This window comes from Manis pentadactyla, chromosome 3, assembly GCF_030020395.1.
Source record: "Manis pentadactyla isolate mManPen7 chromosome 3, mManPen7.hap1, whole genome shotgun sequence".
Taxonomy (NCBI): Eukaryota; Metazoa; Chordata; class Mammalia; order Pholidota; family Manidae; genus Manis; species Manis pentadactyla.
Window position 1 is genome coordinate 79,788,430 of NC_080021.1, and position 15,073 is coordinate 79,803,502.

The 15,073-nt window shown below is 34.5% G+C and overlaps 1 protein-coding gene across 11 annotated transcripts in view; it reads right to left on the reverse strand.

Moving 5' to 3' along the window:
• Window positions 1–15,073, reverse strand: part of TMEM68 (transmembrane protein 68) — a 55,622-nt gene that overhangs the window by 17,778 nt on the left and 22,771 nt on the right. For 6 of the 11 annotated variants that reach the window (XM_036878901.2, XM_036878902.2, XM_036878894.2 and 3 more), the window contains 2 exons: window positions 7,114–7,278; window positions 4,798–4,991 (listed from right to left, as the gene is read on the reverse strand). In XM_036878901.2, the coding sequence (XP_036734796.1) occupies window positions 4,798–4,991; window positions 7,114–7,278 (359 nt within the window). The other 5 variants (XR_005023417.2, XM_036878899.2, XM_036878897.2 and 2 more) reach the window with 3 other exon arrangements.

The window sequence follows — 15,073 nt, forward strand, 5'->3', positions numbered from 1 at the left end:
AAGAGAGAATTTGAATTAAAAGTAAATATAGTAATCCATTCAATGTCTCCATTGAGTCATTAATGCAAACTTTTGAGGTTCTGTTTAAGATTATGAAAATAAGCTATTTTTAAAATAAAGGTATACTTTCATCACTAGGGTGATTTATCACACTAAATTTAACTTGACTTTGTAAAAATATAAATTAGAAACACTACCCTCTAGTGGTAACATATAATATTTCATTTACCAACTTCCCTATCATACCACATATACCCTTGAAACTCAAAGATTACAGTAATCATTAATTTTATTAAACAAAATGAATGTAGTAAATTAAATTGGTTTTAGTGATCTACTAAATTGTATGCTTATTGAAGAAAAAGTTACAAGACAGAGGTTCTTACGGGGTAATCCATATAAATTGAAATGACAGGTTTTAGCAAGATGCTGTCATGGAATTACTGAAAACAACTTTTTTTGTAAGCTTATTAAATCTAAAAATATTCAACATCAATTAAAAGTAAGTATAAGACTCCTTGAAAAAAAAAAAGAAAAGCATATATATAAAAGAACTCTTTGTATCATTAATTTTAGAGGATTTCTGCTCACAGACCCATGGTTTTAAATTTTACATGAATATCAATGATTAAATATAATTTTTTTAAATGGAGACTTTAAATGTCATAAAACAATGGATAAGAAGCAAAGGATCATGTAAGGAGGTTATGCCACAGTGAAACTGAAGTAGATAAAAAACTGAGTAAGACACTTTAAAATGTACACGAAACATACTGAATTAAACAATGTTTTAGAAAAATAGAAAAGGCTGGGAGGGAGGGGGCCAGTGTCACTTTACCTGCAGTCTACCATCAGTATTTGCCTAATACAGAATTACCTGCCTTCGTGAGCAGGGCTTGGGATATTTAAATATGGTGACATTTAAAAAGCCATTCCTATTCAGCTTTGGAAAACAGTAAAATATGGTGGACTGACGCAGAGACTACAGGGATAGCTTTCTTTATAAAACTTATTACCTCACATATAACTAACCATATAACTAACTGATCATTTACTTATTTTATCTCTCCACTCACCAGAAGGAAGGCACCTATAATAGAGACAGTGTTTAATTCACAGCTCTGTTCCCAGCAACTAGAAAAGTGCCTAGAGTAGACCAGGTACCAAAAGTAAGTGTGATGGATGAATTCAAGAAGGAATTAATTAATAGAACAAAAAGACAATGCTTCTAATGAATTTGCTTGTATTCTCTGAATAAAAAGGGTCAGAAATAGGCAGCAGTGACCTTAAACCAGTTAAGGAAAAGAAGTCAGGTAAAAAGAAAAGCAATCAGATGAAGAATTAAAAATCTGATGGAGTTGATTCACAAAGATAACACATAAGGACACTGACTTTTTGGAAAAAAAATTCAGATTACAACCTAGGAAACCATCACTAGTTTTGTAAAAGTAAAATATGACTGAAATTCCAGTGTTTTAAATAGTTACAAAATGTCATTAGAATTGAGAATTTAAAATGTCCAAGAAGAAATGGAAACCTTTCAGCTCATGTATCAACCCAATTTTTTCTTCTGTGACCAGTACTGCTGGATTTATGTGTACTGACTAGCATGAATCCTGGAATTCGTACTTAAGTATGCACTTTATAAGACTCTTCAAGTTACATATCATTCCTTAAATAGCTAATTCTCCAGAAGCTGGACATTTCTAGAACAGGAGAAAGCTTACCCTACAAGGCTATCACCTGGGTACATGGTTTCTAAATTTGCACTAAGCTTACAGCCTTAAAGCTACAAGCATTACCTTACTACAACTTGATATTACAATTTTTCATTCCTTTCCTTGTCCATACTTTGTATATAAGCTAGTTGCATAAGTAACTGAGAATCAAATTCTGTTCACATCTTGGGGAATCAGTTTAACATGATCTTAGAGTCAAACTTTGCCACTAAAAAAGTGGGAACCATTGGACAAGTTACTTACCATATCTAAGCCTCAGTTTCTTCATGCATAAAATGGGAGTAATAACAATTATCCTATCTCAAAGGATTTTTAGTAGATTGAGATAACACATACAAACAATTTTATTGAAACAACTACTGTTTTCTTTTATACCTGTTGTTTACCAACTAGAGTAAATGGGCTAATTTTTTTACCAATTTATTTAGAACTTAAGTTATCTAAAAATCCTTAGCAAAGTTGTAATTCTCAGGAATTCACCAAATAGGGTGATTTATATTATATCAAAAAGCCTGTAACTTTCAGATGAACCTTAAATATTTTCTACCAATATCCTGTGAGCTTGAATTCACAATTTAGACTTTTTCACCTGAATTTCTGTTACTAAGTCACAATATAAGAGCACTTAACCCCACTAACTACAGTCTTAATTTTTTACTCAAGGTTTATGGTAATTCTGTGAGGCCTAGGATGGGGCTTTCCAGAGGGTATATTTGTGCCCTTTACAACTACATTCATTTAGGATTGAGAGATGTCCTTCATGTAGCTGGAAGGTCCCACTAGTCTCAAGGTCAGCAAACTCACTGTGAAATGCAGTCAGGGAGGACAACAGCACCAGTTGCCTGCAGTCCTGAACTGTACGCTCTGCTCTGCTTCTGCCTTGCTGAAAGACCCGATCCCTCCATCCCTTCATCTCTCTGTGCCTGAGTTTCCTCATCTGTAACATTGGAATAATAATATACATCACCTATTTACTGTACAGGAGCACCAACAGAAAGCCTTAAAAGCACTATGAAAGGTTGGGCTGGTACAATATTCATCAAATTTGTAATGCTATTTTGTAAATAAGCAATGTTAAAGATTTTTGTTTTTATTTAAACTTGTAAAATGTTGTTCATGAAATTTTCTCAGGTTTTGTACAAAAACAGTTAAAGTATCCATATTATCTTAATTATCTATAAATTCTTTCAGGGATTAGAAAAATTGTTCCTTTCTTTATGTAATTTATTTCTTTCAGGCCTTCATCCAATATTCCTTAAAACTGTAAACATATGGATAAGAAATTAGAATCCCATGATCAACTTATGTGCTTCCAAATCTATTATTTTTGTCATTTTTATCTTAAACCTCAGAAGAAATAATTCAAACTGTAAACTTGAAAACAACTTTGATTAGATTCTTAGCTTCTATCATTGCTTTAATATACAGTAAATTGATTATCCTTAATTTTTGTACAACTGTACATATATCCTTCTGTATTCTATATTACTCACATAGTGAAAAGTTTTGTTTTCTATTATCAGTGGTTAAGACTTTTTGGAAAGCAAAATGTGCTATCAGTTTCAGATATCACTAATACTATTAACATAAAATTAAATTCAAAAGGCTCCTTTTAGTACGTTTAATATTGTGTTTAAAAAATCAGTTCAATTCAATACATACAAATAGCCTACTAAGTGCTAGCCATTGTACTAGGGACTGAGAATATAAAGAGGTAGTACGGCCTGTCCACAGGGAGCATTTAAATTTTTATGTTGTCTATTACTAAACACGTGGGAAATATGCTATCTCTTACACTAGGATCACATTATTAAGCATTATAGCAATAACATACTTCTAGGATTTACATATACGTATGTACAGGACAGAATAGAGCTCAAAACATTTTAACTTTGCAATTAGGAAACAAAGGGAGAGTTTCCATTCTTCTTCAAATACTGGTCTTGGATTACAATGAGCTGACTATAATCTTTTCCTTTTTAATCAACAGCCTGCATTTGCAAGAGGCACAGGAAAGCTAATGGTGAAAACTGGTCTCTACGTGGCAGCAAGGGGTAGAGAAAAAAACTGAAAGGTGAAAGTACTGGCAGCGGTCTCCAATTAGCCTGGAAAAAGAACACCACCTTGTCAAAGGTACTATGATTTCTTTTTCTGGCAAAGTCTAAAATGAAAACAGATAAAAAAGAAGAAATATTTCATAAGTAATAAATAAGTGTTCCATAGGATAAAGGACAACATGGAGACCAAAAACCTGAGAAATATTTTCCAAAGCAAAAGAAAAGGACAAAATAGCATTCACATTTTCCAGTCTACAAAGTAGAATAATTACAGTGAATCTCAGAGGAAGACTTAATTTTACTAATTAATTTGTAAAGTCTTTTAAAACTATCCAAATCACACCAATATCTATTTTTCTATTCATACTATTATTTAACTGACCACATTTGCTGATGAAAAATAATAAGAATCCTATTGTTATTTAAATTGTTACATATACACTGTTTTATAAAAGAATTGTAATGACACCAACCAACAACCATCACTGAAATATCCTAACTCAATCATAGCAAAGGATTAAAATACATAGAACTGGACAGATTATACTTACGAAAAAGGTACAACTGAAGAAATAGTGAGAATTTTACAAATAAAATTATTAAGAAGCTGGATTCTGAAATGTAAAATAAAACTTTGTGGGATATCTGCCAAATTTTCAGATTGATTTTTTTTTTATATTCATAGAATATTTGTTTATTTGCAGTTGATGGGTCAGAAGGCATGATTTGTTTGTCTTGCTTTTTATCCATTTCTCAGTCTCAGCTCATTAATAAGAGTTGTTACACCATTGACCACTAGCAGATTGATTTTTTTTTAAGATGGCTTCCCACACATAAGGAGTATTTCTCTATTGTTACCATATGAACAGTTATATATACACTAACACTAATTTTTAAGTAGTGCAAGGAAAGTAAATTCTTTTATGTTTTGGTTCACTACTGAAGTGTTTATTTTAAATTCAACCTAGCTTTACTTTAATAATTAGTTTTGTCCAACTCACCACTTTTGCATCAATTGCAACCTGAGCGAAGCCTTTACGATTGCCCCATATGATGTTGTAGGTTTCGTCACTAAGTAGGGCTTCTCGAACTCCACCTGGAGAAATAGCTAACAAATGACCACTCCTCAGAATTTCAACGCATTTTTCTCTTGGTCCATGTAGAGCACAAAATACATCAAGTAATAAACTAAACCCTGTAAAGAAACATTAGTAGGAAGATAGAACTTAAGTATTGTCCAATTCTTCAAGACAAAACTTCACAACCTACTCATTTACTATCTATACTTAAATCAGAAAATTCTTTTGTTTTTTATTTGAATCAACAAGAACTCTTTAGGATTAACACAGGATTAATATTGTTGGTAAAATAAGAGCTATGTCTTACTGATTACTTCCTTTGTTATGACCTGCTACTTGGCTACTCTGCATACTCAAACTCTTAATTAAAACTCACAAAAACCTTGGAAAAGAGAGATTTTGATCCTGTTGGCTAAGAGAGTGAGTAGCTTGCTCAAAGTCACACACACCTAGCAAATGGCAAGGCAGAGATTTTGGTCCAACTGTGTCTAGTCCAAAGCTCTTTCTACTGCATCTCAAGGCCAAACACTGTCTACAACATTTATTAAAGCAATTGGAAATGATATCCCATCAGCAGTCACAAATCTGATCTTCCATTACCCTACAGAAAAGAGAATCACTCAAAAGAATGTGAATCTGACTATGCTTAGTCCTACCAAAATTGGCAAGCCATAGTCACATCTCTTGAAATTAAAAGATGATGCTAATTCCACAATTAAATTTTTAAATCAATAATAAGAGCAAAAAATGATCAAGTTTTAACAAAGAGTGTTTGGCTCACGAATAGCAGTAAAAGAGGAATGGGCAGTGAAACTGTGCAGACTAACCAAACTTCTCATAGGTTTAGGGATCTGAAGCAAGATTATAAATACTAAAATGGAGATATTTTCAGACTACACTGTCACTGATTTAATTAGAGGCATTCTCACAATGAATGAATGAACAGGGGAGGTCTCATAAATTACAAGACCATAAAGATTATAAAGGGGGGAAATTTTTTAAAAGCCAAATACTAAATAAAGACATTCACATTCTATTTTGTATAAAAATAAGAGAAAAATGGAAGTAACCTAATGTTCCATAAGAGAAAACTAGTTTAAGCAATAATTTTAGTCATATATTAAAACTGTTCTTTATAAAACATGGTAAAATATTAATGCCAACATTTTCCAAAAAAGAGCACAAAATAGTTTGCATGTAAAAATAAGAAAAGAAAATTAAAAATGAAATAAATCAAAATGATAACTGGTTATATTAGGTTGACAAAATTATAACAGTGTCCTTATTTTTCTAGTTTTCAAATTTATTATAGAGTTGTCATATTACTTTCTAACGAAAAAGCTTTTATTGCTACTTTAATTTATACACAAAGTACAAATGGCTTTTTAGTGACACACGGATACCCAAAATATTAACCATGTCTATGAAAGGCACTGAGAAAACTATTATTTAATCATTGCTTGGTGTTTGTCTGGTTGATGAGTGGTTTTTGCTTTTATTATTTCACACAACATATTATTAACTTTATGGGCTTGTTACCGGTGACTTAGAGACAGAAGAACATAGATTTACTCTCAATGAGTTTATTTTCAAATGCTTTTTAAAAAGCTTTATTGTGTTTGAAATTATTTAGTTAATTCATCTTTTTTAAAAGGTACAAAGCATTTATGAACAGATTAAAAAGAATGTAGACCTCAATCTTAAGAGTTATAAGTCTACCAAGCAAGTCAAGTGTGATAACAGATAAAATAGACTCTTCAGAATATGATTCCTGAGGCAGTATTCTATTATTATATTAAGATAAAATATTCCTGGCTAATTTTTAAAACAGTTTTCACCTGCTATCAAACTGACAGTAAACTCCAAAAACCAGTATCTCATGGAAAAATTAATTGTATGAAAATAATCAACTACCTTATACCAAAATACAAATTGTTTGGCAAAAGTTACACTTTGTTTTTAAAAAGTGGAAGTTACGATTAACTTAGAAAAAAAAATGACTAAATACCTGTGAATAAAGAAAGGAATTATATAACATTTTTGGCCATAGTTTTTTTACATTTAGATATATTACCTAAACAGGAAATTAGATACACCCAAATAGGAGTTCCAAGTGTGGCACCCTTAAAAGGCAAAAAGCTTTTCCAATTGATACTAGACAGCTCAAAGATTGATTATCACATAATTTGATCATGTTAATTAAACATTTTTATATTATCATCTATACTGAAAGTTTACCTGGAATTTTAAAGACAAAGTGATCAGCTACTACTCGGCAAGTTCTGCCTTTATGGATGAAAATTTTAGCCATGAAGTAGTAAAAATCTATGGGAATAGCTCCATGATAAAAAATTATAAGTGCTGGTCCTTCTGGTATTTTTTCCATCCCATGAACTTCATAACCTGTTAGAAAGATAAAATATAGACACATAAAAGATACTTACATTTTCGTACTTACATGGCTGGAGTAGGAAGGCAAGGCAAAACCTCATCCCACACAAACACAAAGGAAGCAACTAAAGCAAACACAACTAGCCCTGAAAAGGGCCTGAAGATCACAGAACAGACCACCTAGATCTGGTGAAGAGAAGACCACATACAGAAGGGTAAAGTGGCAGAGCCACATTAATCAGGACCCCAGCCCTTCCCCCAGCCCAGCCACAAGAGGAAGGGAGAGGAACAGAGAAGGAAGGGAATAAGCAATCAGGAACCCTGCACACCTGACCCTGGAGAACAGCTCTGGGAACACGAGTCCACATTTAATTGACCTTTGGTGATTAACGGGGCTGGACACTCTGGAGATTCCTACCACTTGCGGAGGACAGGCATGCTCCAGTGGTCACAATGAGAACCAAAATAGAGGTGGCAGTTTGAAAGATATACCAGCCGCAGGAAGGGTGCCGGAGGGGCAAGAGTTGGACAGAGTTCTCTCTACAGAAGAAATGACAGATGGACACTTCCTAGCCCTCACTCAGTGCAACTGGTCAAGGGCTTGTGGGAGCCCCATATGCACCATACCCCTCACCAGTGACTCAGCCGGCAGGTGCTTCCTTGCACACTGGCCCACCCACCTGGCCCGCTCAGCTTATCAGTGCCAGACTTGGCTGCCTGGCAGGCAGGGGGAGGCATTTAGCTTTCTCAGCCTCACCCACAACAATTCCAGCACAGTGTGTCTGTTGGCTCACAAAGGACCGGCTGAGGCAAGATGCCACCCACAGTAGACTGAGACAGGACACTGCTAACAGACAGACATTGCAGCCCGCCCACAGCCCACCAACAACAACTGGGGCTCTACTGCAAAGGAGAACCACGCACTGGCAAATAATGAGACTTCAGCTTCTGGGTACCACAAGACATCTTCTTCATAAATCCATTACTCTCTAGACAAGGAGGCATAGCAGATCCATCTAATAGAAAGAAAGAAACACAGAAACCCTGACAAAATGAGGAGGAGAGGAACATGTTCCAAAGAAGATGAAGACACCAGAAAAAGAGCTAAATAAAACAGAGATCACCAATCTTCTTTGCAAAGATTTCAAAATAACAGTCATAAACATGCTCCCTGATTTGTGGAAAAGTATTGAGGATCTCAAAGAGGGCTTGAATAAAGAGAAGAGTTGAAAAAGAGCCACTCAGGGCTGAAGATTACAGTATCTAAAATTAAAAATACAGTGGAGGGGATAGATTGCTGCGAGTAGAGAAGACTATTAATGAGATGGAAATTAGTGAACAGGAAAACAATTAAGTTGAGGAACAGAGAAAAATGAATCTCTAGAAATGACAGGATACTAAGAAATCTATGTGAAAACTCCAAATGAAAAAAATAGTCCCATAATAGGGGGTACCAGAAGGAGAAGAGAGAGAAAAAGGGGTAGCAGGTCCCTTTAAGAAATAATTGCTGAGAACTTCCTCAGTCTGGGGAAGGAAATAGACACCCAGGTCTTGGAAGCACAGAGAGCCCATAAAAAAAGGAACCCCAGGAGGATAACACCGAGACATATAGTAATTAAAATGACAAAGACTGAGGATAAGGAGAGGTTACTGAAAACATCCAGAGAGAGAAAAACAATTACTTATAAGGGAAACACCATCAGGTTTTCAGTAGACTGCTCAGAAGAAATTTTACAGGCCAAAAAGGAGTGGCATGAAATATTTGATGTACTGAAACAGAAGGACCTTTAACCAAGAATCCTCTACCCACCAAGATTATCATTCAAATTTGAAGGAGAAATTAAAATTTTCCCAGATAAACAAAGGCTGAAAACATTCACCACCACTAAATCAGCATTATAGGGTATGTTAAAGTGACTTCTACAGATGGAAATTGTTCTTAAGCCTAAATATTTTTAACCAGTGAAAATAAACCCACAAGAAAGGTGGTACACATATTACTTACCAAGTAAGTATGAAATTAAAGTTTAATAAAACAAAAGTAGTAAAACCAAGTACACACAAAATCAGTCAAGGGATATACAAAAAATGTAGATTATGACATCTAATATAAAAGTGTGAAGGAGGAAAAAGAATAAAGAAGAAGTACTTTTAGATTGTGTTTGACACAGAGCAATAATCAACTTTATATAGACTACTATATGTTTAGGAAACTATCCATGATCCTTATTGTAACTACAAACCTAAAGCCTACAATAGATACACAAAATAAACTTTAAAAAAGAAATCTAATCACAACACTAAAGAAAACTATGAAATAATGAGAAGAATGTAAGAGACAAAGAAACAAACAGTAAATATAAAAATAAACTAAAAACAATACAATGGCAATAAGGACATACCTACAAATAATTATCTTAAATGTAAATGGACTAAATGCACCAATCAAAAAGCCTAGGGTGGCAGAATATATAAAGAAACTAGACCCATCTGTATGCTGCCTACAAGACAATCATTGCAGACCTAAAGACATACACAGACTGAAAATGAAGGAATGGAAATTATTTCATGGAAAAAATAGGGAGAAAAAGCAGGAGTAGCAGTACTTATCAGACAAAATAGACTTCAAAACAAAGAAAGTAATAAGGGAAAAAGATGGTAATTACATATAATGATAAAGGGATCAGTTCAAAAAGAGGATATAATAATTATAAATATATATGTAGGCCAAATAAAAGCACCTAAATATGTAAAAAAAAATATTAACAGAACCAAAGGGGGAAATAAACTGCAACTCATTCATCTTAAGGGAATTTAACATATCACTTAGACCAATGGATAAATCGACCAAACAGAAAATGAGGAAACAAAGACACTGAACAACACATTAGATGAGATGAACTTAACAGATATCTACAAAACATTCCACCCCAAAGCAGCAGGATACATATTTTTCTCAACTGTACAAGGAACATTCTCCAGAATAGATCACATACTAGGCCTCAAAAACAGCCTCAATAAAGGCAAAAAGACTGAAATTGCATGAGGCAACTTCTCAGACCACAGTGTTATGAAACTAGAAATAAACTGGATGACCTAGAAGAAATGGAAAACTTTCCAGAAAAACACAACCTTCCAAGATTGACCCAGGAAGAAAGAGAAAATCTGAACAGACCAATTATCAGCAACGAAATTGAATTGGTAATCAAAAAAATGCCTAAGAACAACCTCTGGACAAGATGGCTTCACTGCAGAATATCACAAAATCAACTAGGATTTATTCCAGGGATATAAGGATGGTACAATATCCATAAATCAATCAACATGATACACCACATCAACAAAAGGACAAAAATCACATGATCATCTCAATAAATGTGGACAAAATTCAACATCCATTCATGATAAGCACTCTCAACAAAATGGATATAGAGGGCAAGTACCTCAACATATTAAAGGCCATATATGACAAACCTACAGCCAACATCATACCTAACAGCAAAAAGCTGAAAGCTTTTAAGATCAGGAACAAGAAAAGGATGCCCACTCTCCCCACTTTTATTCAACACAGTACTGGAGGTTCTAGCCATGGCAATCAGACAACATCAAGAAATAAAAGGCATCCAGATGGGATAAGGAAGAAGTTAAACTGTCACTATCTGCAGATAACATGACATTGTACATAAAAAACCCTAAAGAATCCACTCAAAAACTGCTGGAACTAATAACAGAATTCAGCAAACTTGCAGGATACAAAATTATTACACAGAAATCTGTTGCACTCCTATATACTAATGATGAACTAGCAGAAAGGGAAATCAGGAAAACAATTCCATTCACAATTGCAACAGAAAGAATAAATACCTAGGAATAAACCTAACCAAAGACATAAAAGAACAATACCCTTAAAACTACAAGACACTCATGAGAGAAATTAAAGACACCAATAAATGGAAATACATCCCATGCTCATGGATAGGAAGAATTAATATTGTCAAAATGGCCATCCTGCCTAAAGCAATCTACAGATTCAATGCAATCCCTATCAAAATACCAACAGCATTCTTCAACTAACTAGAACAAATAGTTCTAAAATTCATATGGAACCACCAAAGACCCAGAATAGCCAAGGCAATCCTAAGAAGGAAGAATAAAGCTGGGGGGATTGTGCTCCCTGACTTCAAGCTCTACTACAAAGCCATAGTAATCAAGACAATTTGGTACTGGCACAAGAACAGACCCATAAATCAATGGAACAGAATAGAGAGCCAAGATATAAACCCAAGCAAATATAGTCAATTAATATACAATAAAGGAACCATGGATATACAATGGGCAATGGGGGAAATAGCCTCTTCAACAACTGGTGTTAGTAAAACTGGACAGCTATGTGGAAGAGAATGAAACTGGATTATTGACTAACTGTACACACACACACACACACGCACACACACAAATAAACTTGAAACAGATCAAAAACCTGGATGTAAGTCATGAAACCATAAAACTTTTAGAAGAAAACACAGGGAAAAATCTCTTGAATATAAACAAGAGCAACTTTTTTCTGAACACATCTCCTTGGGCAAGGGAAACGAAAGCAAAAATGAACAAATGGGACTACGTCAAACTAAAAGTACAGCAAAGGATACCATAAGTAGAACAAAAAGGCATCCTATGGTATGGGAGAATATACTCATAAACAACATACTGGACAAGGGGTTAACAACCAAAATACATAAAGAACTCATATGCCTCAACACCTAAAAAGCAAACAAGCCAATTAAAAAATGGGCAGAGGATATGAACAGATACTTCTCCAAAGAAGAAATTCCAATGTCCAACAGGCAGATGAAAAGATGCTCCACATTGCTAATTATCAAGGAAATGCAAATTAAAACCACAATGAGGTATCACCTCACACCAGTTAGGATGGCCAACATCAAAAAGACTAGGAACAACAAATGCTGGCAAGTATGCAGAAAAAGGGGAACCCTCCTACACTGTTGGTGGGAATTTAAATTAGTTCAACCATTGTGGAAAGCAGTATGGAGGTTCCTCAGGAAAACTAAAAACAGAAATACCATTTGACCCAGGAATTCCACTCTTAGGAATTTACCCAACGAAAACAAAACCCCAGATTCAAAAAGACATATGCATCCCTATGTTTATTGCAGCACTATTTACAACAGCCAAGATATGGAAACAACCTAAGTGTCCATCAGTAGATGAATGGATAAAAAAGATGTGGTACATATACACAATGGAATATTATTCAGCCATAAGAAGAAAACAAATCCTACCATTTGCAACAACATGGATAGAGCTAGAGGGTATTATGCTCAGTGAAGTAAGTTAGGCAGAGAAAGACAAGTACCAAATGATTTCCTCATTTGTGGAGTATAACAACAAAGCAAAACTAAAGGAACAAAACAGCCGAAGACTCACAGACTCCAAGAAGGGACTAGCAGTTACCAAAGGGGAGGGGTGGGGGATGGTTGGAGGGGAGGGAGGGAGAAGGGGATTGTGGGGCATTATGATTAGCACATATGGTGTGCATGGGGGTCACGGGGAAGACAGTGTAGCAGAGAGAAGACAAGTAGTGACTCTGTGGCATCTTGCTATGATTGTGACTGTGCTTGCTAATGACAACAGTGACTGGTGTGTTGTGGCGGGAGGACTCGGTAATATGGGTGAATGTAGTGACCACTATGTTGCTTATGTGAAATCTTCATAAGATTTTATATCAATAATACCTTAATAAAAAAAGAAAAAGAAACTAGAAATAAATTACTCCAAGAAAGCAATAAACCTACAAACACATGGAGACTAAACAATATTCTACCAAATAATCAATGGATCATTGAGCAAATCAAAACAGAAATCAAGCAATACAAGGAGAAAAATGAGAACAAAAATATAGCAGTCCAAAACTTGTGGGACACCACAAAAGTGATTCCAAAAGGATGTACAAAGCAATACAGGCCTACCCCAAGAAACAAGAACAATCCCAAATAAACAGTCTAAACTCACAATTAAAGAAACTAAAAAAAGAACAAATTAAGCCCAAAGTTAGAAGGAGGGACAGAATAAATATCAGAGCAGAAATAAACTAAAGAAGAATAAAACAAAGAAAATCATCAATAAAACCAAGAGATAGCCCCATTAGAAAACAAACAAAAAAGACAAACCCCTAGCCAGACTTATCAAGAAAAAGAGACAGAGGACAACACAAAGAAAATCAGAAATGAAAAAGGAATAGTCATCACAGAAATACAGATTTATTAGAGAACTCTATGAAAAATTATATGCCAATAAACTGAACCTAGAAGAAATGGAAAAATTCCTAAAAGAAGTACAACATCCCAAGATTGATGCAGGAAGAAACAGAAAATATGCAGAGACCAATCACTGGTAATGAAATTAAATCAGTAATCAAAAACACCAAGCAGACTAAATCTAGGACTAGATGGCTTCACAACTGAATTGTACCAAACATTTAAAGTAGAAATAATACCTACACTTCCTTAAAGTATTCCAAAAAGTAAAAAAGGAGGGAATACTTCTGAACTCACTCCAGCATCACTCTAATGCCAAAACCAGATGAAGACACTACAAAAAAAGAAAAGTAAAGACCAGTGTACCAGATGCAAAAATCCTCAAAAATATATTAGCAAACCAAATTCAAAATTACATCAAACGGTTCATCCATCACAACCAAGCAGGATTTATTCAAGGGATACAAGGATGGTATGATCAAAGTGTACACCACATTAAAAGGATAAAAAATGCTGAAAAAGCATTTGACAAAATTCAACACCCACTCAGGATAAAAACTCTCAACAAAATGGGAATAGAGGGTATCTCAACATAATAAAGGACATATATAACAAACCCACAGCTAACCTCATACTTACTGGTGAAAAGCTGAAAGCTTTTCCTCTAAATTCAGGAACAAGAGAAGGATGTCCACTCTCACCATTTTTATTCAACATAGTACTAGAGGTCCTAGCCACAGCAATCAGACAACACAGAGTTACAAGGCATCCAAACTGACAAGGAAGAAGTTAAACTGTCACTATTTGCAGACGAAATGATATTATATATATACAATCCTAAAGACATCATCAAAAAACTATTATAACTAATAACTGGATTCAGCCATGTTGCAAGATACAAAACTAATACACAGAAATTTGTTATGCTCCTATATACTAACAATGAACTAGCAGAAAGAGAAATGTGGGAAACAATCCATTTATAAATGCATTAAAAAGAATAAAATACCTAGGAATAAACCTAACCAAGGAGGTGAAAGACCTATACTCTGAAAACTGTAAGACACTCATGAGAGAAATTAAAGAAGAAATTAAAGAAGACACCAATAAATGGACATCTATCCTGTGCTCCTAGTAGGAAGAATTAATATTGTCAAAATGGTCATCACCCTGTCCAAAGCAATTTACTGATTCAATGTAATTGCTATGAAAATACCAACAGCATTTTTCAATGAATGAGAATAGTTCTAACGTTCATATGGAACCACAAAAAAGAACCCAAACAGCCAAAGAGAAAGAACAAAAAAACTGGGGATATTATGCTCCTGACTTCAGGCTATACTTCAAAGCTACAGTAATCAAAACAGTATGGTACTGGCACAAGAACAGACCTATAGATAAATGGAACAGAATAGAAAGCCCAGATATAAGCCTATGCATATCTGGTCAATTAATATATAATAAAGGAGCCATGAATATTCAATGGGAAGAAGACAGCCTCTTCAATAACTGGTGGTGGGAAAACTGGACAG